The 21,480-nt window shown below is 34.3% G+C and overlaps 1 protein-coding gene across 8 annotated transcripts in view; it reads left to right on the top strand.

Annotated features, from left to right (window-relative positions):
- LRMDA (leucine rich melanocyte differentiation associated) overlaps positions 1-21,480 on the top strand; it is a 703,906-nt gene that overhangs the window by 402,902 nt on the left and 279,524 nt on the right. For 7 of the 8 annotated variants that reach the window (XM_068687774.1, XM_068687772.1, XM_068687778.1 and 4 more), the window contains 2 exons: positions 1,434-1,568; positions 11,853-11,979. In XM_068687774.1, coding sequence (XP_068543875.1) covers positions 1,434-1,568; positions 11,853-11,979 — 262 coding nt within the window. The remainder of the gene's footprint in view (positions 1-1,433; positions 1,569-11,852; positions 11,980-21,480) is intronic. The other variant, XM_068687775.1, reaches the window with a different exon arrangement.

Raw genomic sequence — 21,480 nt, 5'->3', positions numbered from 1 at the left:
AGAGTATAACATTCCATATTGTGGCCATTCATAGAACTAATTCCAAACCCTATTTTTCTTGCTCATGCAAAATATTTTAGTATGATTTCCTCAGACCTTATGGGACAAAATATTAACCATGGGTATAGATATACTTATTTTAATATAATAAAATTAGTAATTGTCAGCATGTTCTTATATTTGGAAATAAAATGAAATTTGAGGCACCAAAAGGAAGACATTTTTAACAATGAAGCTGAGCTTTCCATTCTGTATTGCTTCTGTTGCCCTTAAGATATTGAGGTGAAGAAATAAAGTAAATTCCATTTCAGCTAAAAAAAGAAACAAAGATAAGAGAAACACATAAATCAAGTATAAATAATAGCAACACAGGTGAACTGAAGATTTGAAACAACAGTTGTGGTTTGTAGCAGCAGGAGTGGATAAAAAACAGAACCTTTAATGGCTTGAATAGTTATTACTGCTGTCTAAGCCACTCAGGCTTTGAACATTGAAAACCATATACACGCATACATATGGCATATTTTCTGAGAACCATGACTTTTCCTTTGCGTATAAATGGAAGAAAACAAATGTGTAGTATGAATTTCTCAGAGACTATAACATTACACTTTAACAAAATAACTTGTTTTGTTTGTTTAATCAATAAAGTGCAAATAGTTGAATATTGTGGTTATACTTAAACCTAAGCTGTGATTACCAATATTGCAGTGGTAATGATTAATCTTTGTTTGTTTTTAATGTATTGAAGGTGTGGCATCATTGTTTATGTTCTGAGGAATACACTTCAGTTGAAACCTATAATACCAAAATATAAGGCTGCTTTAATGAATAATCTAATACTTAATGGGACTTCGAAGCTTCATGTGTAAAATACATGTTTTGTAACAGTTAAGTCTTCAAGTTGCACTTAGAGAATCATTTACTCACATATACTAATTGAGTAATTACAAATGTGTTACCGTGGTACTCAAAGCATTTATATTCTGAGAGTGAAAGTGGGTTGTTGTGGTTTGACTTTTTTTTTAACCTCATTTTCCAGTGGACTGAATATATTAGTGATGAATGTGCTGTGAAACTAACTGTTTGTTTCCATGCTGGAAAAGTTTCATGGCTCCGGCAATTGCTAGCCATTTTACCACACAGCATCCATCATTTTGTCAAAGTTTTAATGTTTTGTAGCGAACCACCTAGGAAAGAAAGGAGGAGAAAAGAATGACAAAACAGCCAAATTCTTTCATTCCATGCCAAAAAACTGACTGAAGTGTATCCCTGTTTGCCCTTGGAACAATTAATGTGACATTTTCCTGAATGCCATACTAAATTTGATTGTCATTTATTGAAATGTATGTTTAAATCAGCAGTGATGCAACTCTAAATGCTTTTTTCATTAATGTCATTGAATCCTTAACCCACAACCTTTGACACATAACAGAATTAGAAAGCCTTTTGGATCATTTGGCTGAAGTTGTGCCCTCACTACAGTACCTCAGCTTGCTTGGAAATGTGGCCTGCCCCAATGAACTGGTCTGCAAAGAAAAGGATGAAGATGACTACCAGAGGTACAGGTTAGTGTTTTCATTTGTAAATATAATAGGGTATGTCAGTTTTGTTTATTAAAAATGAAGAAATACCGAACTAAACCCAACTCATAGTCCCAAGCAAGTATCATTTACTCTCTATATTTTGAAAGCACTCTGCCATATTCTGCTGTGAAGCACCTGTGAATTTCAGTAAACCCATTTCAATGTGGTCACTCTCAGGAGCCCTATTTCAAGAAATATTTCAGTGCTGTACAGCACGTTTGAACTGAGCAGGTGTTCACAGGCTCTCTTGAATGTGGGTGCTCATATGCATTTACCTAACACCTCTCCTCTTTAAGGTCAAGGCAAGGCAACAATTACATACACTAAGGGTGGCAATTAAAAATACAAAAAGAAGTCACTATAGTGAGTAGTGACTTTTAGCCAGTTACATTGTCTACTGCTAACGTTTGATTATGGTGATGCATTTCTTCTATTATAGTTATCAAGATACTGTTAAAGAACAAGAAGACAAGACTCCTTCTGAATTGTCTCTTAACTGAAAGCAGTCAGTGTTTAAAATCAAATCAGAAGAAGAAAGCTATCTCTATAATGCAATTTTAATGAGCTAGATTACACAAAAGGTCATCTGGAAATTAACATGGAAGCCTGATAAAATACTAGCTGTCCAACTGCAATGTTAAAAATTACAAGGGTTATTTTAAAAAAAAATAAAAATACTCATGACTGATGATGACTCTGAATATAGGTCCAAAGCTTATGGTATGTCTGCTGAAGTGACAATTTTTCATAGCTATAACCTTTAGGCAAGTGAGACATTGATCATTAAAAAAAATAAATCCCTTTCCTTGGTCACATCTGATACAAGATCTCAGTCTCTGTGTATTTGCATTTTTCAAATCAGTTGAAAATGGGTCTCTGTGAGGCAAGTCAGAGCCAAGCAGCACTGGTGGTCAGTGTGCTGACAACCTTACAGAGACTGAGAGACCAAGCTTAGTTCTTGTTAACAGATCGCTTGCAATGTTCAGAGTTATAAAATAAAGCTCTGAAAATATCTTTGCATAATCCAAACTATTCTGTGGGAGTTAATATAAAACAGCACAAAGTGGAAGAGACTAAGAGCAGGTTTATTGGGAAGTTGCATGAATTGGATGCAGCTCTTTATTGCTCATAAATGCTGTAGACTGAAACAGCAATACAGCTTTTCTGGGTGTGGATATATTTTTTTCTTTGTTCCAGACTTTTCAGAAGGATTTCGTGGTTGTCGTTAGGCTAAAGATTTTCACCTCCTAACAATTCAACTTTTGAGTCTAGCACAGCTGTAGTATTTTCAACGAGTAGACCAGCTGAGATTTAATAGAATATTTTCCCATTGCTTTCACACTTAAGTGGAAGGTATGCCTACTATCCTGCTTAGAGGAGTCTAACAGTGCTGTCTCTATGTAAATTTATGTGACATTTGCACTGGAGAATTGCTTAAAAAATGAATGATATTTCTACAGTTTACTGTTTTTCACTTTAAGTATGTTTTCTGACAATATGTCTCCTATTAATCATTTAAGCAAAAGTAGTACGTTAAAGGAGCCATTCAGAGGCAAGAACCCATGGTTCATTTAGTGCTGTCTGAAAAAATTCGTTATTGATTGACATCCTCTGTGGTTATGTGATGTAATATTTATAATATGTCACACAGCCATACATCAAAACAAGCATGTCTGTTGTTTCATTTCAATGCAAAATGTTGATTTCAGGGAGGTCAAGGTAGTTTTAGGTCACTTCATGGCAAACCACTGTGTCAAAACCATGAAGTGATTGTATTTATGCACTGGTGGAACTGCAACATTGCTTCCAGGTTCTTTCTCCTCAGTTTAAAAAAAAAAAAAAAAAAACACTATTTTTTTTTCCATATGAACTTGAGATAATTAAAGCCCTTTCAAGAAAGAAGAATGGACTTCTAATTAGTTGAATGATTTATGGTTCTGTTTCTGTAATGAAAGCTTCCTGATACTTTTCCATAACTTTCTTATGTTATATGAAATGTTAGCCAGACAGCATTACATTCAAAACCAACCAAATAAAAATAGTGTGTGTGTGTGTGTGTGTGTGTGCTTATATATATATGTTTATCTTTACTGGAATATATTCACCTATCACTATTCAGGAGTAACGGTGGAATTGATTAAAAGGACTGTACTAGCTATTCAGTTTTGAATACATGTTCTGAAGCATTTTAAAGACACGGAATTTTTTCTTCCTTCATCAGAGTTTAAAACATTATCTCTAGAATTAGCAGTAACAAGCTGTCTGGGTTTGAAAATATTTCTATTTTAAAAAATGCATTGCTTCAAATCTTACCAGCAAACTTTTGAAGTAGATTTGATTTTTTTTTTAAGGGTTTGAAATAATATTTTTTCCATAAGATTTTTAGTTTTTAGTGACTTCTTAGAGAAAATTTCTAACATCAGAAACATTAAAACAGTGCATTTCAATGAACCCATGTAACATAAACATTTTACTTTATCGAAAACTTTGACTGTTTTTGTTTTGTTCTGAACAGGAACTTTTTGCAAATTATCACAGTGGCCATTGGTACCACAGCTTCATTTTTCATTGAGCTTTAATTTCATTCCTACTGAGTTCAATTAGAGTTTAGGCTATTTAATTCCTCAACCAGAAAGAGAAAGGTGCTAGAAATCAAAGCTTTATTTAATCTTTGCATTCCTGCAAACTGAAAAGATCTGCAAAACCCCCAAAATCTCAACCGTAAAAAATTGCACTAAATCAACTTCTTAAAAAACTTTCTCTATTAATTTTCTGTGATGTTAGCAACAGAGATAAAAAAAGAATATTACATGTTTTTAAAAACAATAAGTTTATTAAAAATAGTTGTATAATGTGTAAAACTGTTTTTTGTCAAGGTGTAAAGATCTGGATTCTCAGGTAATCTAGGGGTGTACCATTTCTATGAGAAGGTCAGTGCTAAAGCTTTTGCCTATTCTTTCATTAGAAATAGGTTTTATCCAAAACCTTTGTTGTCACTTTTTCTCAAAGAGGTTATTTTTTTTTTTCTAAGAAACCTGGTAACATTTGAGTTATTTTTTTGAAAAAGAATAGAAGAGAAACTGTGAAGTGTTTGTGTTTTTTATGGTGTTTTTTTTTTTGTTTGTTTGTTTGTTTGTTTTTAATTTTTCCCCTCAAATGCCTTGTTATTATTTCTCCTTACTTCCAAATCTGTAGGAGAACAAGCCGATGACTTTTCTGTACTTACTCATGAATCTTTTGCTTGGAGAGAAAAAATGAAAATTGAAAGCTTCATTCGGTGGTATTTTTAGAACAAATTTGTATGGTTCATTTTAAAAAGTCATGTTTTTTTCATCATTATAAAAATGGCTACAGTTTCTTTTTCGTAAGGAAATATTGCACTATCAGTCCTTATTGATTATTCTTTTTTTTTTTTTCTCAATTATTTAATTATTATTATTATTTTCTGCATTTGAGAGATGATATTTTGTAAAAGGTTATGAGGAGGTGAGGGCAAGGGAAAGTTTCAGCAACTGCTCCTTACTGCTGAAATTAAAAGCCAAATATCTAAAATTTAACAGTGATAGGAAAGACGTAAAAAGCTTTTGCCTTAAACAGGAAGCAACAAACACACAGAAAAAATAGCTTGCAAAACAGTGCACATTCTAAAATAACCTATTCTACAATCTCTACTTTGAAGATTGCGTGAAAGCAAAGGTCGTGACCTGGAGATCAAAGTAACAGAAGTCAACACAGTAATTGCTGGTTGCTTCTCTTGTACCCACACTTGGTCAGTCCTGTGGGTGTATTGTTTGCAGTGAAAACTTCAAACATGATGTTACTGAACTGTGAAAAATCATCTGGGTCAGAATGTATTACATGGGAGTTGCTAAAGCTGCAGGTGACCTCACCTATTTTCATTAAAGCGATATGATTGTGAAGGATGTATGCTGTGTGTGAAGTTTTCAGTGCTTGTTCATTCTTCTTTGCTACTTATTGACATTTCCTGGAATGATGCATTCATTAAGTGCTGTTGACATGGAAACAAGGGCAAGTGGAAACAAATGCCCAAGTTTATTTTAAATTAGCTTAAAAGCACATATACTAGATACGCTATCTTTGGCAGGGGGAGCAAATGGTGATAACCTTATGAAGTCCTCTTAAGATATAACAGTAAGAAAGGAAGTGCAAGTGTTTTGTATGGATTAGCTTTTCAAGCTAAATCAGCTATTCCCATTCCATTGATTCTGTGAAATGGTGAGTCCTCATAGAGTTTCCAGCTTTCTTGCTATTTTTAATATATATGTATATATAATTTTGAGACAAAACCTCATTTATTTTAAATGGTCTGGTTATTGAATGTATAGGAATATAAGTGCATATTCAAGAAATAGTAGGAGACCAGAAGTCCTCACTTGTCAATGAAACTAACACTAATGTGCTTGGTCAGTTGTCATTGAACTTATTAATGAGACTTTCTTTTAGAAGGAGGGATTTCAGTTTGTGGCACTGTGATATTCATTTTATGTAGTCATACAGAAATGCCCTAAATATCCCATATCTGTATAATCTATGAATCTCTACTACTTCACTGTTTACATAAGGCCTTGTGATTTCTACAGTACCTCGAAGAAGAAAAGTATATTTAATAGACATCAGCTGCACAAATTCCACCTGAGGTTAGCCATTGTAAGGATTTAGGAACGAGGGCTGTTATAATGTGATTTTTTTTTTCCAGATAGATAAATTGAAGTCCAGAATACCCAAATTTGTCCATACTAACGCAATAAGTCAAAGCATATCTATAATTATTGTTACGTGTATGGAGATTTTTCTAATTCATACAGATTGCTATATTGAAGTAGAGCAGAGGAGGTAAAAGTATTTTGAGGGGTCTGAATTTCTGAATGATTTGAAGAATTACTTGGCCATCACCAACTAGCACCAAGTTTGCGTAGAGGCTATGTGAACCTCTAACATCATGCCTTCTGTTCTAGAAGATGGCTGTTTAAAGTCATGACCTGGTTTCCTTAACTCTGCTGAGGAAGCTTTGTTACAGATGGAATTTCTGCAGCCAGCAAAGTGTTGCTTTGTGTAAGGAAAAACTTTTCTTTTATCTTGGTGGTGCAGAAGAAATAATTATGGAAGAAAATCTAGTTCAGTTTCATAAACTTGTTTGATCCTAATTTGGATCTTTGTTTTCATCTCTCCCCACTTGAATGCTGATGCAGAGTTGCCATCTTCAAGTTATTTATTACTGGTAGTTTACAGTAATGTAACTGAGAGCATAATCAGCCCTTCAAAGTTGGAAATAAGTATGTTAGTTTTATGTTCAATGATCATCGAAAAGAAGGAATGCAATAACAGGATGGATGTGCAGGATAATGCAATAACTAACATCTTCCAGTAGAGGATACGGGTAGAGCTAGACATTTCTGCATTCTTCTCAGTAAATATATTTTTTAAGTTCAGATTAATTTTCATTTTTAAATGTTAAGCATGTACTACAGTTTTATATTCCAGTTTTTGTTATTGAAAGTAGGAAATATAGGACTATACAAAATCTAGCTCTTAAGCATAATATTCCATTAAGGTTTAGTGGAACAGTTTATTTTTTCTAAAACTCTAGCACATCCAAATTTTCAATTCTTTTCCTGTAGTAGTAGAAAATAAAACATCTCCAAAAGTAATTTATTGCCAGTTTTAAGATTTTCTTGTAGTGTGGCTCTTGGATGATGCCGGTATCTGTCAGTATCAGGAGGCCAACCATATTCTACAATTTGTCTGCTTTTCCAAGGGAGGTAATAAATGAATCTAGGCCTTCAGATGCTATGAGACGTGATGTGATTTTTCTTGTTAGGGTGTTCACTGCTCTAGAATAGAAATTTCCTGGAATTGTTGGATAATGGTAAAGAGTACTGTTAAGAAATGGATTAAAACTTTCTGAGAATTTTTATGCCTGAACTTACATGGCTACTAAAAATAACAGATCTGAATGAAGTTATGCTGTAGCTATTTAATAAAAAAATGAGTTGATATAAAACTCATTTACACCTTTGATCAAAAATCTGACAAATTTCTTACATATGTTTAAAATAGATTTGTTCCTTTCTTCCAGGTGATTTTTTAAGGAACACATTTGCATTCTTATTGAACTCTTTTCCTTAATTTGTGAAATTATCTCCAAAGATTGTACGAATCGTCACCAATCTTTTGGGGTGATGGAATAACCCAAGGACTATATTTTAAAGTAATGACTGTTACATGGTAGAGAACTAGAAATATAACCAGAATAAGCCTGCAAGGTAACAGATAGGTCTTAAGTTCCCTGTTTGTTACCAGAGTTAAGAATACAAGCCTGTGATTTGTTACTGCCTATGAAAAGAATCTGTATCACAGATGGTATTTCTTTACCTAAACTAGAATTGTGTGTTGTTTAATAAATTGCAATAGCTGATCTCAAAGCTGTCTTTGTCCTGTCCCTTTCTAAACTCCAATAAGTTTCTTCAAAGGAAGGTTTTGCCCCACTGAGCTTTTGCCAATGTCAATAGCAGTTGAATCCCAAACACACTGCATTCCTTTGCAAATGCCCCCTCAAGCCCATCCCACTTTTCAAATATCCTGACAAGCCTGTGTAAAAATTGTTAAAAAAAAAAACAAAAAACAAAAAACAACTAATAATTACATGTAACACTTACGTAATTGCTAAACGAATTGTTAATCTTTATTGTCATTTTCACTTAACTAAGACGTAAATAACATGAAATGTGATTTTCACTGCTTTTTTCAATCTCTTAGTGTTCCCGTTTGTGTTGTATTTCTGTTATTAGTTTATTTTCACAGGACTCTTGGCACAGGGGGGTTAAGGTGCAAGGAAATGATTCTGGAAAAAAGAAGGTGCAACTTTTCTTACGTAGTTCATTTCCTTAATCCACCATGAATCAGAATATTGGTGTACAGGCAGTGACAAATGGATCTCTAAACACCTTACTAGTGCCCTTGTTTTTGTATTATTTTTTTTTTCTCTCTAGAGCTCATCTTTATTCTCATCACTGAAGTTGATAACCTTCTTTAATGCCACTACAAAGATGTTAAGCTGAGTAATAGTAGTCTAAGAGTACATGGAGCAGTGCTAACTTACCAAATGATTTAAAAAAAAAAGGGGGGGGGGTAGGAGTTGGGGGGGAAGGAAACCCTGTCCCCCCTGTCCCCCAACCTCTAACCCATAATAAATCTTAAACTTATAACGCAAAATGTAGATGGATCTTTCTTCATTAAACACCATTCTCTTAAGTAGTGATTTTACAAGTCTGAAAGAGGTGCAATGTGTCATGAAATTTATGGATCTTAGTACCTGCCATAAAGTATTTTATGATGGCTGCATTCTGTGTTATTAGTAGCTGTCTTTTTCTGCAGCCATTGGTGTTTGATAATAGTCTTAAAACACCCAAAATTACTTACCTGCAAGCAACATTCCAGATAGTCCCTGTTGACAGTTTGAATAAGTTTAGTGCCCTTTTGTTGTACTTTACCTTCAAAACAGACTGATTGAACCATCAATAGCTCCTGAAAGCTGACAGAGGCATGTCATCTGGTCTAACCCTCTGATAGTAGGTTATCTGTGGGAGTTAACCTCCCTGCATTGTTAACTGAAATGTTTTATGTACTATGCAACTTTAGGATACTGCTGTGATAACCTTAGTAACTAAGTCATACATCACAGTAAAGAGATTTTGTGCAACAAATAACCCTGGATTAAATTTACAAGGGTTGAATTGATATTGTAAAGTGTTCATTCCAGGGCTTTGTTTATCCTTTCCTGTATTTTTATGGCAAAATTTTGTTACATTTAGATTGAAGCTGCATCTTCATATTTCTAGCTAAAATATATACAGGAAGTCAAACGTTTTCCTTTATTTAATGAAAAAGTACCATATTCATAGTATCATATAATACAGATCCATTTTATTCCTTATTTAGTAAAAGCAATCAGAATAAGTGGCATTTTATTTCAAAGCAGCTTTTAAGAGTTAATCACTGATATACCTTGGTTCTACTGATGAGATAACTTCATTGCAACTTTTTAATATTTGCATTGCTTAAAGGGTCAAAAAAAATCAATGCTAAACATCGTGATGTAGTTTGTGGCTTAATTTCTTTGGGTAATGGCTGTTTAGGTTTTGTTTTTGGAATTAACAAGTACTGGTGCTAATTCTGTTTTTCTGAAGTGCAGTCAGGATGGCTTGAAAATATAGAAATACATTTGTATCAAGGAATGCTATTATAATTTTAAGCTCTTTTGAAATGATTGAGAGACTGACATTAGGGCTGTGATCCAAAGTCAGCAAAGATGACAGTGCTGTCTTAGTCTGTTGTCATTTTTGTTGCAGCCTGCTTTTCAATGGCATATTTCATTCCATCATTAAACATTTGCTGATTTTCTAATACTGATGTTTTCTTCACCTGAATATTCATCTTTTCTCACCCTACACTTAGTGGGTGTCTTTACTCATTTTTAGCTTCACTCTTCTTCATTCCTGACATATTGTTTCCTTCTGTACATGTCTTCATTTGAAAGAATCTGTTGTCATCAGAGCTTTTCTGCCAGTAATACAAGACGGATAGATTCTCCTTCACTGAAAGATAAGGGCCAGCAAAATGCCAGGGAGGACTGGAAGGGCAGCCAGGAAAGCTGGGAGGAGGCTGAGAATGTGTCAGGCTCCTAGATCAGTAGCTATTGCTTAAGAAATGGTCTTAGAACATGTTCTGTTTTGTGAAGTGACTCTCTTCTTATGATATCACATAATGTCATAGAGTCAGGATTCACATTTAAATTGTCTGAGCATTTCAGCACTGAGCATTTTCAGTTCACTTTTTAGCAATTTATGGGGCTATTGCCTTAAAGGAAAGGTGTACTTGGCTGAAAGGTTTGTTCACAGCATTAAATTTTTCTTGGTTGTAGATGGGGACGCTTACGGTCTTTTTCAATTGTCTATCTGGCCTCAGGGATAGTATAATAAGGCAACTCTTACCTTTTAAAACACATTTTCTAGTATTGTTCTGTTTCAAAAATACTATGTTAATTGGAGTTTTCTACTACTCCAATTTCATTCTGCTTCTGCCAGAAGGAATTGGTATGATTATGCAGTCTCTCTGCAGGTTTATGAAAAGCAACTAGGCATGGGGGACATTATCAATCACCTTTCTACCCCCTGCTAGGAAGTCTGTCACTTCCTCACTTTGCAATGTCTGCTTCACATTTGGTTGACTAAATGTAAATAACGTACTTGAGGTGGCTTGGTATTTTGATTTTCTCTGGTTGTGAGCCTTATTCTGTTTCTGATCTGCCATATTCTCTTCTATGTACAAGGAGCCAATGTTGTTTTTTGAGGCTAAAATGTTGCTGTACTTTGAGTAAAATGGATAAGTAGAATACTGATTAATTCTAACAGGAGCTTTGACTTATGGAAATATTACCAAAAAATGGTCTCTTCCTGAGTGCTTGAGCATTTAATCCTGAGATGGGGTCTGTATGCCTTAAGGATACCTTGTCTTCCTAGCAAGACCAAATCAGAATTCTGCTTCCAAATGGTGCCTGTGTCAAAATTTAGTTTTGGAGAGCACATCCTGGGAATAACTCCTGTTGTCTTCTCTAGACTAATTCCTGTTTTTAAAGAGTTTTGAACACTGACATGCACTCCCATCAAGACAAAGGAGTGCGTTTCAGGATGTGTGGCAGAAGACAAATCACACCTCCCCCTCATTTGCTGTTCACGTGGATCTCTAATGTCACTGGTCATTTGTGTTTCAGGAAAATGTGAAACAAATCTGAAGTGTTTGCATATGACTGTTTGCTAAGAATTCTTTCCAGGAAGATAGCTGGTAATTCCAATGCCTCAGATTGGCGTTTCCCTGCAACATGGGATGGAATTCTTAAAATTACTTGGAAGTCTAAACCAGCAATCTAAAAATAATTTCCATTTTATTTTATTCATGAAAATGTCTTATACCTCAGTAATAGCTGCAGGTGACATACATACCTGTTGATAATTTCCTGATCTACCTGATCTACCCAGTATTAAATTGCCATGGGCACTTAAAAGAAGTTTCATTTGAGACAATAAGTTGTAAGAACTTGTTACATAAGCTACATTACTTGAAAAGGGCAAACAGAGATAAAGAAGCAAAGGCTGTTGCTTTTTATTGCTGCTGTGTTTTAGTCGTTTATTCTGTGAGTATACTGTTGTTTATTACTGGATTTTAAGTGTTCATTTTGCTGTCTGGCAGATACTTCGTTCTGCACAAATTGACAAACCTGAAATTTCTTGATACTCGGAAAGTAACCAGGAGAGAGAGAGAGGAAGCCCTGGTGAGAGGTGCCTTCATGAAAGTGGTTAAACCTAAAGATGCTAAGGTAGGAGAGTAAATTAAAAACAAATATAACAATATGTTGTTCATTAATGCTGTTTTAAAACATCTCCCAAAGCTTGTCTATGTACTTTATTAAGAAAAAAAAAAAAAGACAGAACTTTTCAGACCAAAGGACTGGTAAATGTGGTCAGGTGAGGGACAAAAAACTTCATAATTTTTGTTGGTTTAGTATCAAACTTTGCTGTTATGTCTGCTTAAGTTATGTCTGGTTACATTATCAAATTTCTGGGTTCCAACCTTTGTTTCATATTATAAAGTAACTAATATGTGACAGTGAGCTTTAAATATTTTTGCCTTTTATCTTTATTTAAAGATATGTGACAACTATGTGATGTGCTATTGTGAAAGAATGCAAACTTTCTGACAAGTTGTGCCCTGCCATGTATGTTATACTCAAATGTCGATTGCAGTGGTCACACCTATGGTGTTTATTGGCTTTTAGTGGAACAGCTGATTCTAATTTACTTAATGTGATGTTACTTAATGTGGTGTCCTGCTAATAAGCATTGGCAACATCAGAGATGCAGTTTCAGTAATCTGAGTTTTTGATACCATTTGCATAAACTCTGGGCATTCTGCTGAGGTAAACAGAATAGGAATGCGATTTCTACACTTTACCTTCTTTTTTTATTGTTGATCAACAGGAGATAATAATACTCTGAGCTTCAGAGTGCTTTAGGACTGTGGATCTCAAAACTCCATTCAAGTTTTTGGTCTACTTGCTTTCTGTTTTGTTCTCTGAAACATACCATCAATAATTTATTGCAGATTTCCAGTAATCCTGAATAATAATGCAGCAGTTATGGAAATGCACTGTTTGGTAGCATAACAGTGTTGCTAGATAAATGCATTATCACAAGTACAGTTGTAGTGCATAATAAATTAATTCAGACTGATTAATTTATAACTATTAATGTTAACACTTCTGATATGAGTATAGCTTTGAAATATTGTTTACCATTACTTTTAGTTATTTCAGCTTTTATATGTGTAATAGATAGAACAATTGAGGTCTAAGCTGTTTTGAATATCTTCACTGAATCTGGCCAAATGCAACAGTTGAAAGTGTTTAGTATGGCATACGTATGCTGAGTGATTTTATAATTCTGTTTATTCAGATTTTAGATCTGGTGAAGTATTGCTTTAATTTTATTAGCAATTATATTTTTCATCTAAGTTTGCTGTTTGAAATTGAACCAACTGAATAGCGTAAAGGTGTAAGACCATTCTGGATGAAACCTCTTTTAATGCTGGTAGCTAAGGGTAAATTGCTTCACAAAAGTAGGGATAGCATTTTAATCTTTTATATCTGTAATGGAATCCTTTTTATGGTTTTGTATTATTTGCCCACTATGAGTAAACCTACATTTATTTCATCAAATTTTCAGAAGTTTTTCTTCTTCTAAATTTTTTCTACTTCTTTATAAACGGTTTGATACAAATTGCTCATGGTAAAATCATTCTAAATGTTCTTCATGGCATGAATTAATGCTTCTTAAGGTGCTGCAAAATTACCCTCATCATACAATATTATATACATATTACAGAAGTGGCTAATTTAAAACAAACATGAAATTGGGTGCAGAACCCAATTTAAGAGGTTTTATAAACATCTTAAAATTGTTTCAAATTTGTGCATGTTTCCTAGGATATTCATGGCTATAGTACGTATGCATGCAAACTCTTTGTGTGACAACGCTCTTAAAGTCTTCTGTGCGAATATATTTTCAGATACTGATATGTATGTATACAGTTATTTATAGCTATACTCAAAGTAAGCAGCATTCCTCTATGTATTACAAATATGATGTGCACAATAACTGTGGTTTCAAATTCTATCATATGTTCTATATTGAATATATAATGTGGTTCTTTTTTATGCTCTGTCCTTCAGGTTTCCTTAGGGAATGTGTCTTGTGCCCTCTGTATGTTCACCAGTTCCCCTCCAATGTAATTGCTGAGAATTTTGATGAGCTTTGGCCCAATTTACCCAACTAGTGGTAACATATTCTAAGCTTTCTGAAACTAGTTAGAGAATGATACAGCTTGATCCAAAATAAGAGGAAGGCTGCAGCACACAGTCATCAGAAAAACTCCTTAGTATGTTGACCTAGTGATGCAAGACCCTGCTGATAATGAGCTTCCTGAGAACATTTTTTTCCATCCTCCTAAGGTAGTAGTTACTGTCTCAGACTATTCTTTCCAGGAGTGAAGTTGGTATGATTAATATTCATATTAGTGAATGGAATTATGATACATGGACATATTGTTCTGCCAGGTGTAATGTCAACAGTGAACAAATCAGACTAGCTTTTTCAGGGAAAAAAAATCTAAATCTAATTCATGTTTCCCCCCTCCCCATTATGGTAAGCAGGAGATGGTATGGCTTATTCAGCATAAAAAGGAGACTGATGATCTAAAGGGGCTGTGATGTGGGGAGTTGTTTTCATTTTAGTCTTGACATGAAATACTTGGGAGAGCAAAATACCCCACCAAGAAAAAATACACAGAATGAGAATAAAAGCAAGAAATTTCCATCTGACTAGCTTGTGTTTACTGAAATGCGAAAGTATCTAGCAATCACCAGTCATCACTAAGTCATAAATATTTTATTTTGTATAAATTTTTAGACTTTCATTTTTCTCTATTTTTTCATATTTTTAACAGAACACTGCGCTTACTTGTGCTTTGCTTCATTTCATCCTTTGTTTAAAATGCATCTGTTTGTGATATGACTGTCTTATGGAAAGATGCAGTCATTTATTAGAAAACAGTTTAATATTACAATGCAGTGTTCCATCTCTCTATGTAAGTGAGCTAAACTTCATTTTTTTCTGTGATGTTTGTGTTTTCTTTGTCAAAATATTGAACACAGTATCATGCCTGATTTTAATAAAGATTGGGTAAGCCTAGCTGGATAGGAGGCATTGAGCAAGACGTAGAAGCCCCATTTAATGACCAGATCATGACCTCATTTCACTGGCATAAGTGTAGATCAAAGTGGAAGATGCCTGTCCAGCATGAAGTGTGTTTCTGGGCATGACAGCGCTTCACATCAAAACGACAGCTCAAGAATACGGCAGTCAAAATTGCTTAATTATGTGCCAGCTTTGTAATTATTCATCCCTGTTCCTACAAAGAGTACAGTTGTCATTTCTTTGACATAATCATTTAAAACTGTACCCTCCTTTAGTTCATAGATTGTATAAGAATCGTGCTTCTAAATGTTTCATTTCTAAAACTTAGAGATGTGAAAAAGAATATAATTTGAAAATCCATTTTAAGACTCCATATTTTTACATTGTATATGATATGTATAAACAAAATGAAATGGTGAAGTATCAAAGCATATCATAATTGAAAATTTTTAAGGTGTATATTCATGATAATTTAATCTAGATGATGAAATGTGGATGTATCCATTATATCTGAAATGTGTTGCTATGAATAAATACATACTGTCTTAACTCTCTTTAAATATAAATTTAATTGATTAGTACTTGCTTTTTATAAAATGCATGTACTTCCCAGTATTTTGCTACCCCTCTGCCCAACAGCATTTTTTTTTGTCTTCCTGTATTTTTAAGGTTAATACTTTTATCAGTTACATTTATAGTGGCAAAAGCAAGCATTGTGCACTTAGTCATATGTAACAGTCTTGTAGTTCATAGGAACGAATCATTAGCAGGTATAAATGGGTGTACTTCCAAGTAATCGACATTTTATTATGTGAAAGGTATTCTGCTTCATAGAAACTTCACCAAGCACATCTTGTCCGGTGGGTATAAAGGAAACTCTGTACAACAAAAGATGGCAGTATAGGTGTTTTGATGGTTTTTTTTTTTTTCCCTCCTCAGATGTATTCTTTTCATCACAAATTATAATCATAAAGCCTGACATAACATTCTTTCTCTAAGGAACTAAATGGAGACCGTCAAATAGAAAGACAAGTCTAATATCTGCTGTTCATGTTATTGAGGGTATGTGATTCGTGCTCACACTGTTACTTGGCGGGTAGAGGGAGTTTATTTTATGATAGAGTAAATATTTAGTGGTACAGCTTAAGAAATAAGGAAAGCTAAAATCTGTAGTGTTGTTTTAGGATCATTGTCAGTATTGTGTTTAAACTCATAGAAAGTTTTATTTTATCAAAGTGATGAATGTTATTTAAATTTCATTAAAATCACATGAGGCATAAGGGGTGTTTTTAGTGATTTTTATCCTTAACTATTTTTAAAAAAGACATATATTCTGCTTCCAGAAATGTATGCAAAGCATTTCTGCTAACGTATCTCATGGAACATTTTCCCTCCCTTCCTACATTAGGAAAAGAGGACTTATTTTAAAGAGTAAATAGAAAGTGGCAGACAGAACCTTGGAGAGTATCTTCATTGCTCTCAATTTTTTCCTTTTACTGTGTAGAAATCTTGACTTACGAACTTACAGCATTTGAAATAGATATAAAGCAAAGGACTTTTAAAAGTGTAAAGATCCATTGTGTCAATGCATTGCCAGATAGTAAGTTACCTCTTTGTGATGGCTTCTACAAAATAGACTGCATTTTAGTCATATATGTCAAGGTTTCACACAGTAAAACAGAACGAAGTCAGGAATTTAGGATTGCAGACTAGACTGTGATGCAGTAAATAATATTGACTTCAAGACATCGCAGCATCATGCCATTATTTGGCCCACTGAGGTGTCCATTTTGCTGTTTGTAAAGTCTAAGTATTTTAAAGAGTCCATAATTGCTATTTACTCTGTGTACGTGAGCTCAGCACTTAGCACAGTGAATCCAAAAATGGATCTTATGCAGTCATATTCACAAATACAATGATACTTTGTTCAGAAGACTTTAAAAGTCACTAGAGCTGTCCCCAATTTTTGCAGTAACAAAAATGACTTCCCAAAATATGGATATGGCTTGATACAATACTGAGAGAAAAACAGTCTATCACATCTCATGGTGCTTATAGGGTGAATCAGTGACATGAGATTTAAAGGAACAGTAAATCTAATAACTGTGGCTGTGCAAAGTGGTAATAAGGGGCTTGAGAATTTATGTGAAAAGTTGTATAAATAGACTAATAAACAGAAAGCTGATAGTTCTTCAAATGGCTGATGAAAGTCTATGGAAGGTACTTGTAAGACTGTGCAGAAGGAAATGTGGACTTACAGTATATGAGGTTACTGAGCAACAAGCATTGTAACTGTTGATTCAGTGGTTCAGGTTACTGAGCGATAGATCTCTGTCATTGCATTGGATCAATACCAGACCAGTGTAGCACTAGCTACATAGCATATTGTCCTAGTGAAGAAACTTAATAATAAATTTGATCTTTATGTGAATTTGTGCATCATCTGGGGTAAGCTTTTGCTCCTGGAATTAGTAATACGATCTAGAACAGTCTGCTAAAGCAGGAAAAGAAGGGTCAGTATCCCTCCCCCCAAAAAAATAAAATAAAATAAAATAAAATAAAAACATTAAGAAAGTTGTGATAGTGAAATTGAAGATTGGAAGATTGGAATCTTAGCTGTGAAGAAGTTGGAAGTACCAACCATCAGTAGATTGAGTTTTGTTCTCTTTAGATTGAGTTTTGTTCTCTTTTTTTTTTTTTTTTCTTGGCTTATAGTAGGTCACATGATTAAAGAGAGATCATCAGTCAGTGAAGTGAGAGGAAAGCAATGAGTTGAAACAGTGGGGATTAGGCTGATAGCATGCATCTGTTGAAATAGCAAAGGAATGTGTTCTCTTTGCCTAACCTACTGTAATTCCATCTGTCACAAAAGAAGAATAGACACGTGAGTCAGGTTTGTTAGGGTAGGGGGAAAAGATTTTTCCTTGTTGTTTGTTCTCATGGTGATATTTCTTAAAAAAGTGATACATGTATAGTTCTTTGTGATGGAATTATGTAGACTACATTTCAATATCTAATTACTATTGAAGGTAACAGTATGCAAAAGGTAATGTCTCTTTCCTAAAATAGTTCCTTTAAAAAAAGTATATGATTTTCATGAAGCCAGTGTCCTCTTTGCCATTAATGATCCCAATGCACTTTTCACATAGAAGGGGTGTTACACTTGGAACCCTGGCCTGATTCCAATTCATGTAATTACATTCTGCCTCCATGGATTTCTCTGCAGTCTCAATTTACTAAGGCATTCTTCTCCACCTTCTGCCCTAAAATGTTATGTAGTGTTGCAGTGTGCTAGTTAACCACCTGCTACTTTGCACCTGAAAGGTGTCTGTCTTTCAATAGTAGTGAACAAATTGATCCTTTATAAGACTTTTTTTAATATTTGTAAAGCACTTGGAGGTTCTCTGGTGAATGGCAATAGGTAGTGTATATCGTTAACTTCTAATTGAAGAAGCTAGCATGCCAACTTGTTTATCGCCTCTGTTTTTGTTTTTTTTTTTTTTTTTAAATATATGTATATATTTTCTATTTGTGGGTTGAGAACTAAGGAAACTTCAGTTATTAGATTTTGCAAACATATAGTCTGACTTTTGTCTTATAATTTACTGATTTAGTCTAGTTAACAAATTGTCGTTCAGTATACTATGATATACTATAATACTATGATATCAGACATTAGGGCAAGAATGATAATTGTTTTCAATTACCAATGGATCATCATGGCTAGAATTTTATCCTAAAGTTCTGTTTATTTTTCTTTTGGAAATGGAAATACTGCTGCTGTACAAGCAGAGCTCACTGCATTCTTCCATTGTTCCTCCTTTGAAAAAACTAATGCAGTGGATCAGATGACAATACTGCTGGGGGTAGGAGATGTTAATATGCTGCATTTTGTAAAATAAGTAAATAAATAAATTGTATGTAATATTGTGTTGGCAAAACTCTGGGCTAGCCTGTGTCTATTCTTTTGTTCCTATAGGTAGTGTTTTTTCCCTAGATTTCAAGGCTTGACATTTCTCATGCTCTCAATGACACTGATGAGTCATTCCCATTGAAATTGTAGTAGTACTGAGTGTAATGGATAGAATATATGTTAATTCCTAGCCATAAAACAAAGGTCCAGTTATAATGGTATAAAGCCATAGCAAGATTTCTGAGAAAGAAAATCAGAAAAGCTTTTACTTGTAATTTTTTAAATGTGAAGCATCTGGTTCAAAACTTGGAAATAATCATCACAGCTGAGTTTATATTATTAATTGTTTTGACTATGTGAAATAGTTTTCATGGCAAGTTCTGCAGTGTGTGTGCACACTGTGTTCTTAAACTGGCTTTGCTGTTTTGCTGAACAGTCAGAAAGGTTACCAAATGTTAGAGAGAAACATGGTCACAGGGGCCACTGCAAATGAAGGCAAAAATAATATGTTGTGATCTTCACAGTAGTGTATCTTGTAGTAAAGGACAACATGCTCTCAGAAAGATGATGATATGGACAGAGTTGTATATGAAGTTTACCAAGCTCTTTGGTATTCTCATTGGTAGAGGTTATACTGAGTGTTTTTTAGAAAGACGTTTTTCACATATGAAGGCAGAATTATGTGAACATTTAAATAGTTTTGTTTATCATGCGTTCACAGTTATGAGTTGTTCTTCCACACCAATTTATCTAACATTGCTACATAGTTTTTGGTTGCTGATGTGTTGAAGAAAAAAAGGGGTAGGTTTATACAATTTTAGATAATAAACTTTGTTTAATTTAACATCCATGTTCAATTCAACATCCATGAAATTATTAATTACATTTCATAATATATACATTATTAGAGTCATTGCCTTTGCATCCCTGTGTTCTCTTCTGTTTTCAGTGGTCTCTTCTTGGTATAAATCCTAGGATCTCAATTACTGGAAATTTTGCCCAGTGTTTGCAGGGTAACTGTTCTTTTTTTTTTTTTTTTTTTTTTTTTTTTATTCTGCTGTAAATTTCACCCTTACTTGCTCAACATCCCCCCTCCCACTCACACACACTCCCTCCCCAGTTCTTTGGGAGCATGGAAGGTGAAGAGAACGTATTTATTTGGAGCATTTACCAGGTCTTTCTGTGTGATTCAAATTACTGGATCCTTTTTTCTTCCTTTTTTTTTTTTTTTTTTTTTTTTTGCCTTGAGGTACTAACCTTCATTACAATAATACATTCAAGAAATTTTCTCTTATGATGCAGTTGAATTTGTAGTAGTGACTATAAGTTACTATATAAGTAAGTTACTATACCCAGTCCGAAGACTGATGAAATAGAGCAGCTTCAAAATGTCATTCTCTACAAATAGTTATTCCTCTAGTTATTGGATTTACTTGCCATTAGCAAAATGTTTTTGGTTACACTGTGACATTTTGATTGATATCTGTGATAATGCGATAGGCCCTGGTTCCACAGAAGTGAATTTTATCTTACAGGTGTTTCCTTTTGACATCAATGGAATTGTGATTTACAGCAATCAGCAGGTTACAAGTTAAGGTGCTAAGACCTAGGGATAAAGGACCATGTCTTTGTCATATAAAAAGTGGTGTAAGCACATCATACAACGTATTGCTGTGAGATAACAACGTGTTTTTAGTGTTGACATAGTCAAATTAGATGGGTAGAAAGAGAGGACAAGAACAAAAGGCGAATTAAAATGAATGTACCTCATATTGGCTAATATTTCTAGTCACTTTGGAAACAATACAAGTGTATAAAAATAGGCATCTGATGGCACTTTAGATACCTTCAAGTATACAGCAGGTCCCTATAGGAGAAGTGTCTATGGGAGCACAAGCCTTTTCAGTCACTGTAGGAGGCCAGGTCACCATAGGGTGACTAATACGGCAGTAGAAGGTTGTGTTTAAGCAGCTGAATCCTGCTTTTCCTGTAGCTCCACAAGAGAGATTGTGTGCTAATAATTATTGCCAGGTCAAGAACCCCAGTGCATTGTAGCAGTAATCCTCCCCCACACTATAAAGTCAGCCAAGATGTGGTCCAAGAGGCACCCTGGGCTGGTAGTGATGAGGTCATCTCCTAAAAGCTCGAGCATATAATTCATTCTCTCTTCATTAATGACCAAGAACATGATCAATTTGTAACTAGTTTATGAGTTATTTCAGGAAAAAGAATTAATTTATTTCCAGAGAAGGACTGACATTTCTCCTCTTACCTCCTCTCTTACCAGAAATATATAGGCCAAAAGGATATTTTGTAAGAAATACTGAACTTAGCTTAATGGGTTTCTAAAGCTGCTCCCTTGGTATAAGCAAGGATGCAGCACAATTGCATCTGCTCCCTTAAAATCATGCTGAGCTTACAGATTCTGGTTCTAGTTCCTGAATGTTAGTTGAATATAACACTAACCTCATGGTGTTAATATACAAGGAAAATAGTTTTATTAAATTCTGTGCCTGGTTGGGTTGCAGAACACAGTGCTAATTATAGGTTGTCCTAATCAGGCTGGCCATTGAAAATCTTACGCAGTATTGTACAAAACAACAAGTTTTCACTGGATGTTAGGAGCAGTAGAATAGTCCTTGTACAGTCAACT

This window comes from Anas acuta, chromosome 7 (genome assembly GCF_963932015.1).
Source record: "Anas acuta chromosome 7, bAnaAcu1.1, whole genome shotgun sequence".
Taxonomy (NCBI): Eukaryota; Metazoa; Chordata; class Aves; order Anseriformes; family Anatidae; genus Anas; species Anas acuta.
The sequence above is the reverse complement of the archived record's forward strand: the minus strand, read 5'-3'. Positions and strand labels throughout refer to the sequence as shown.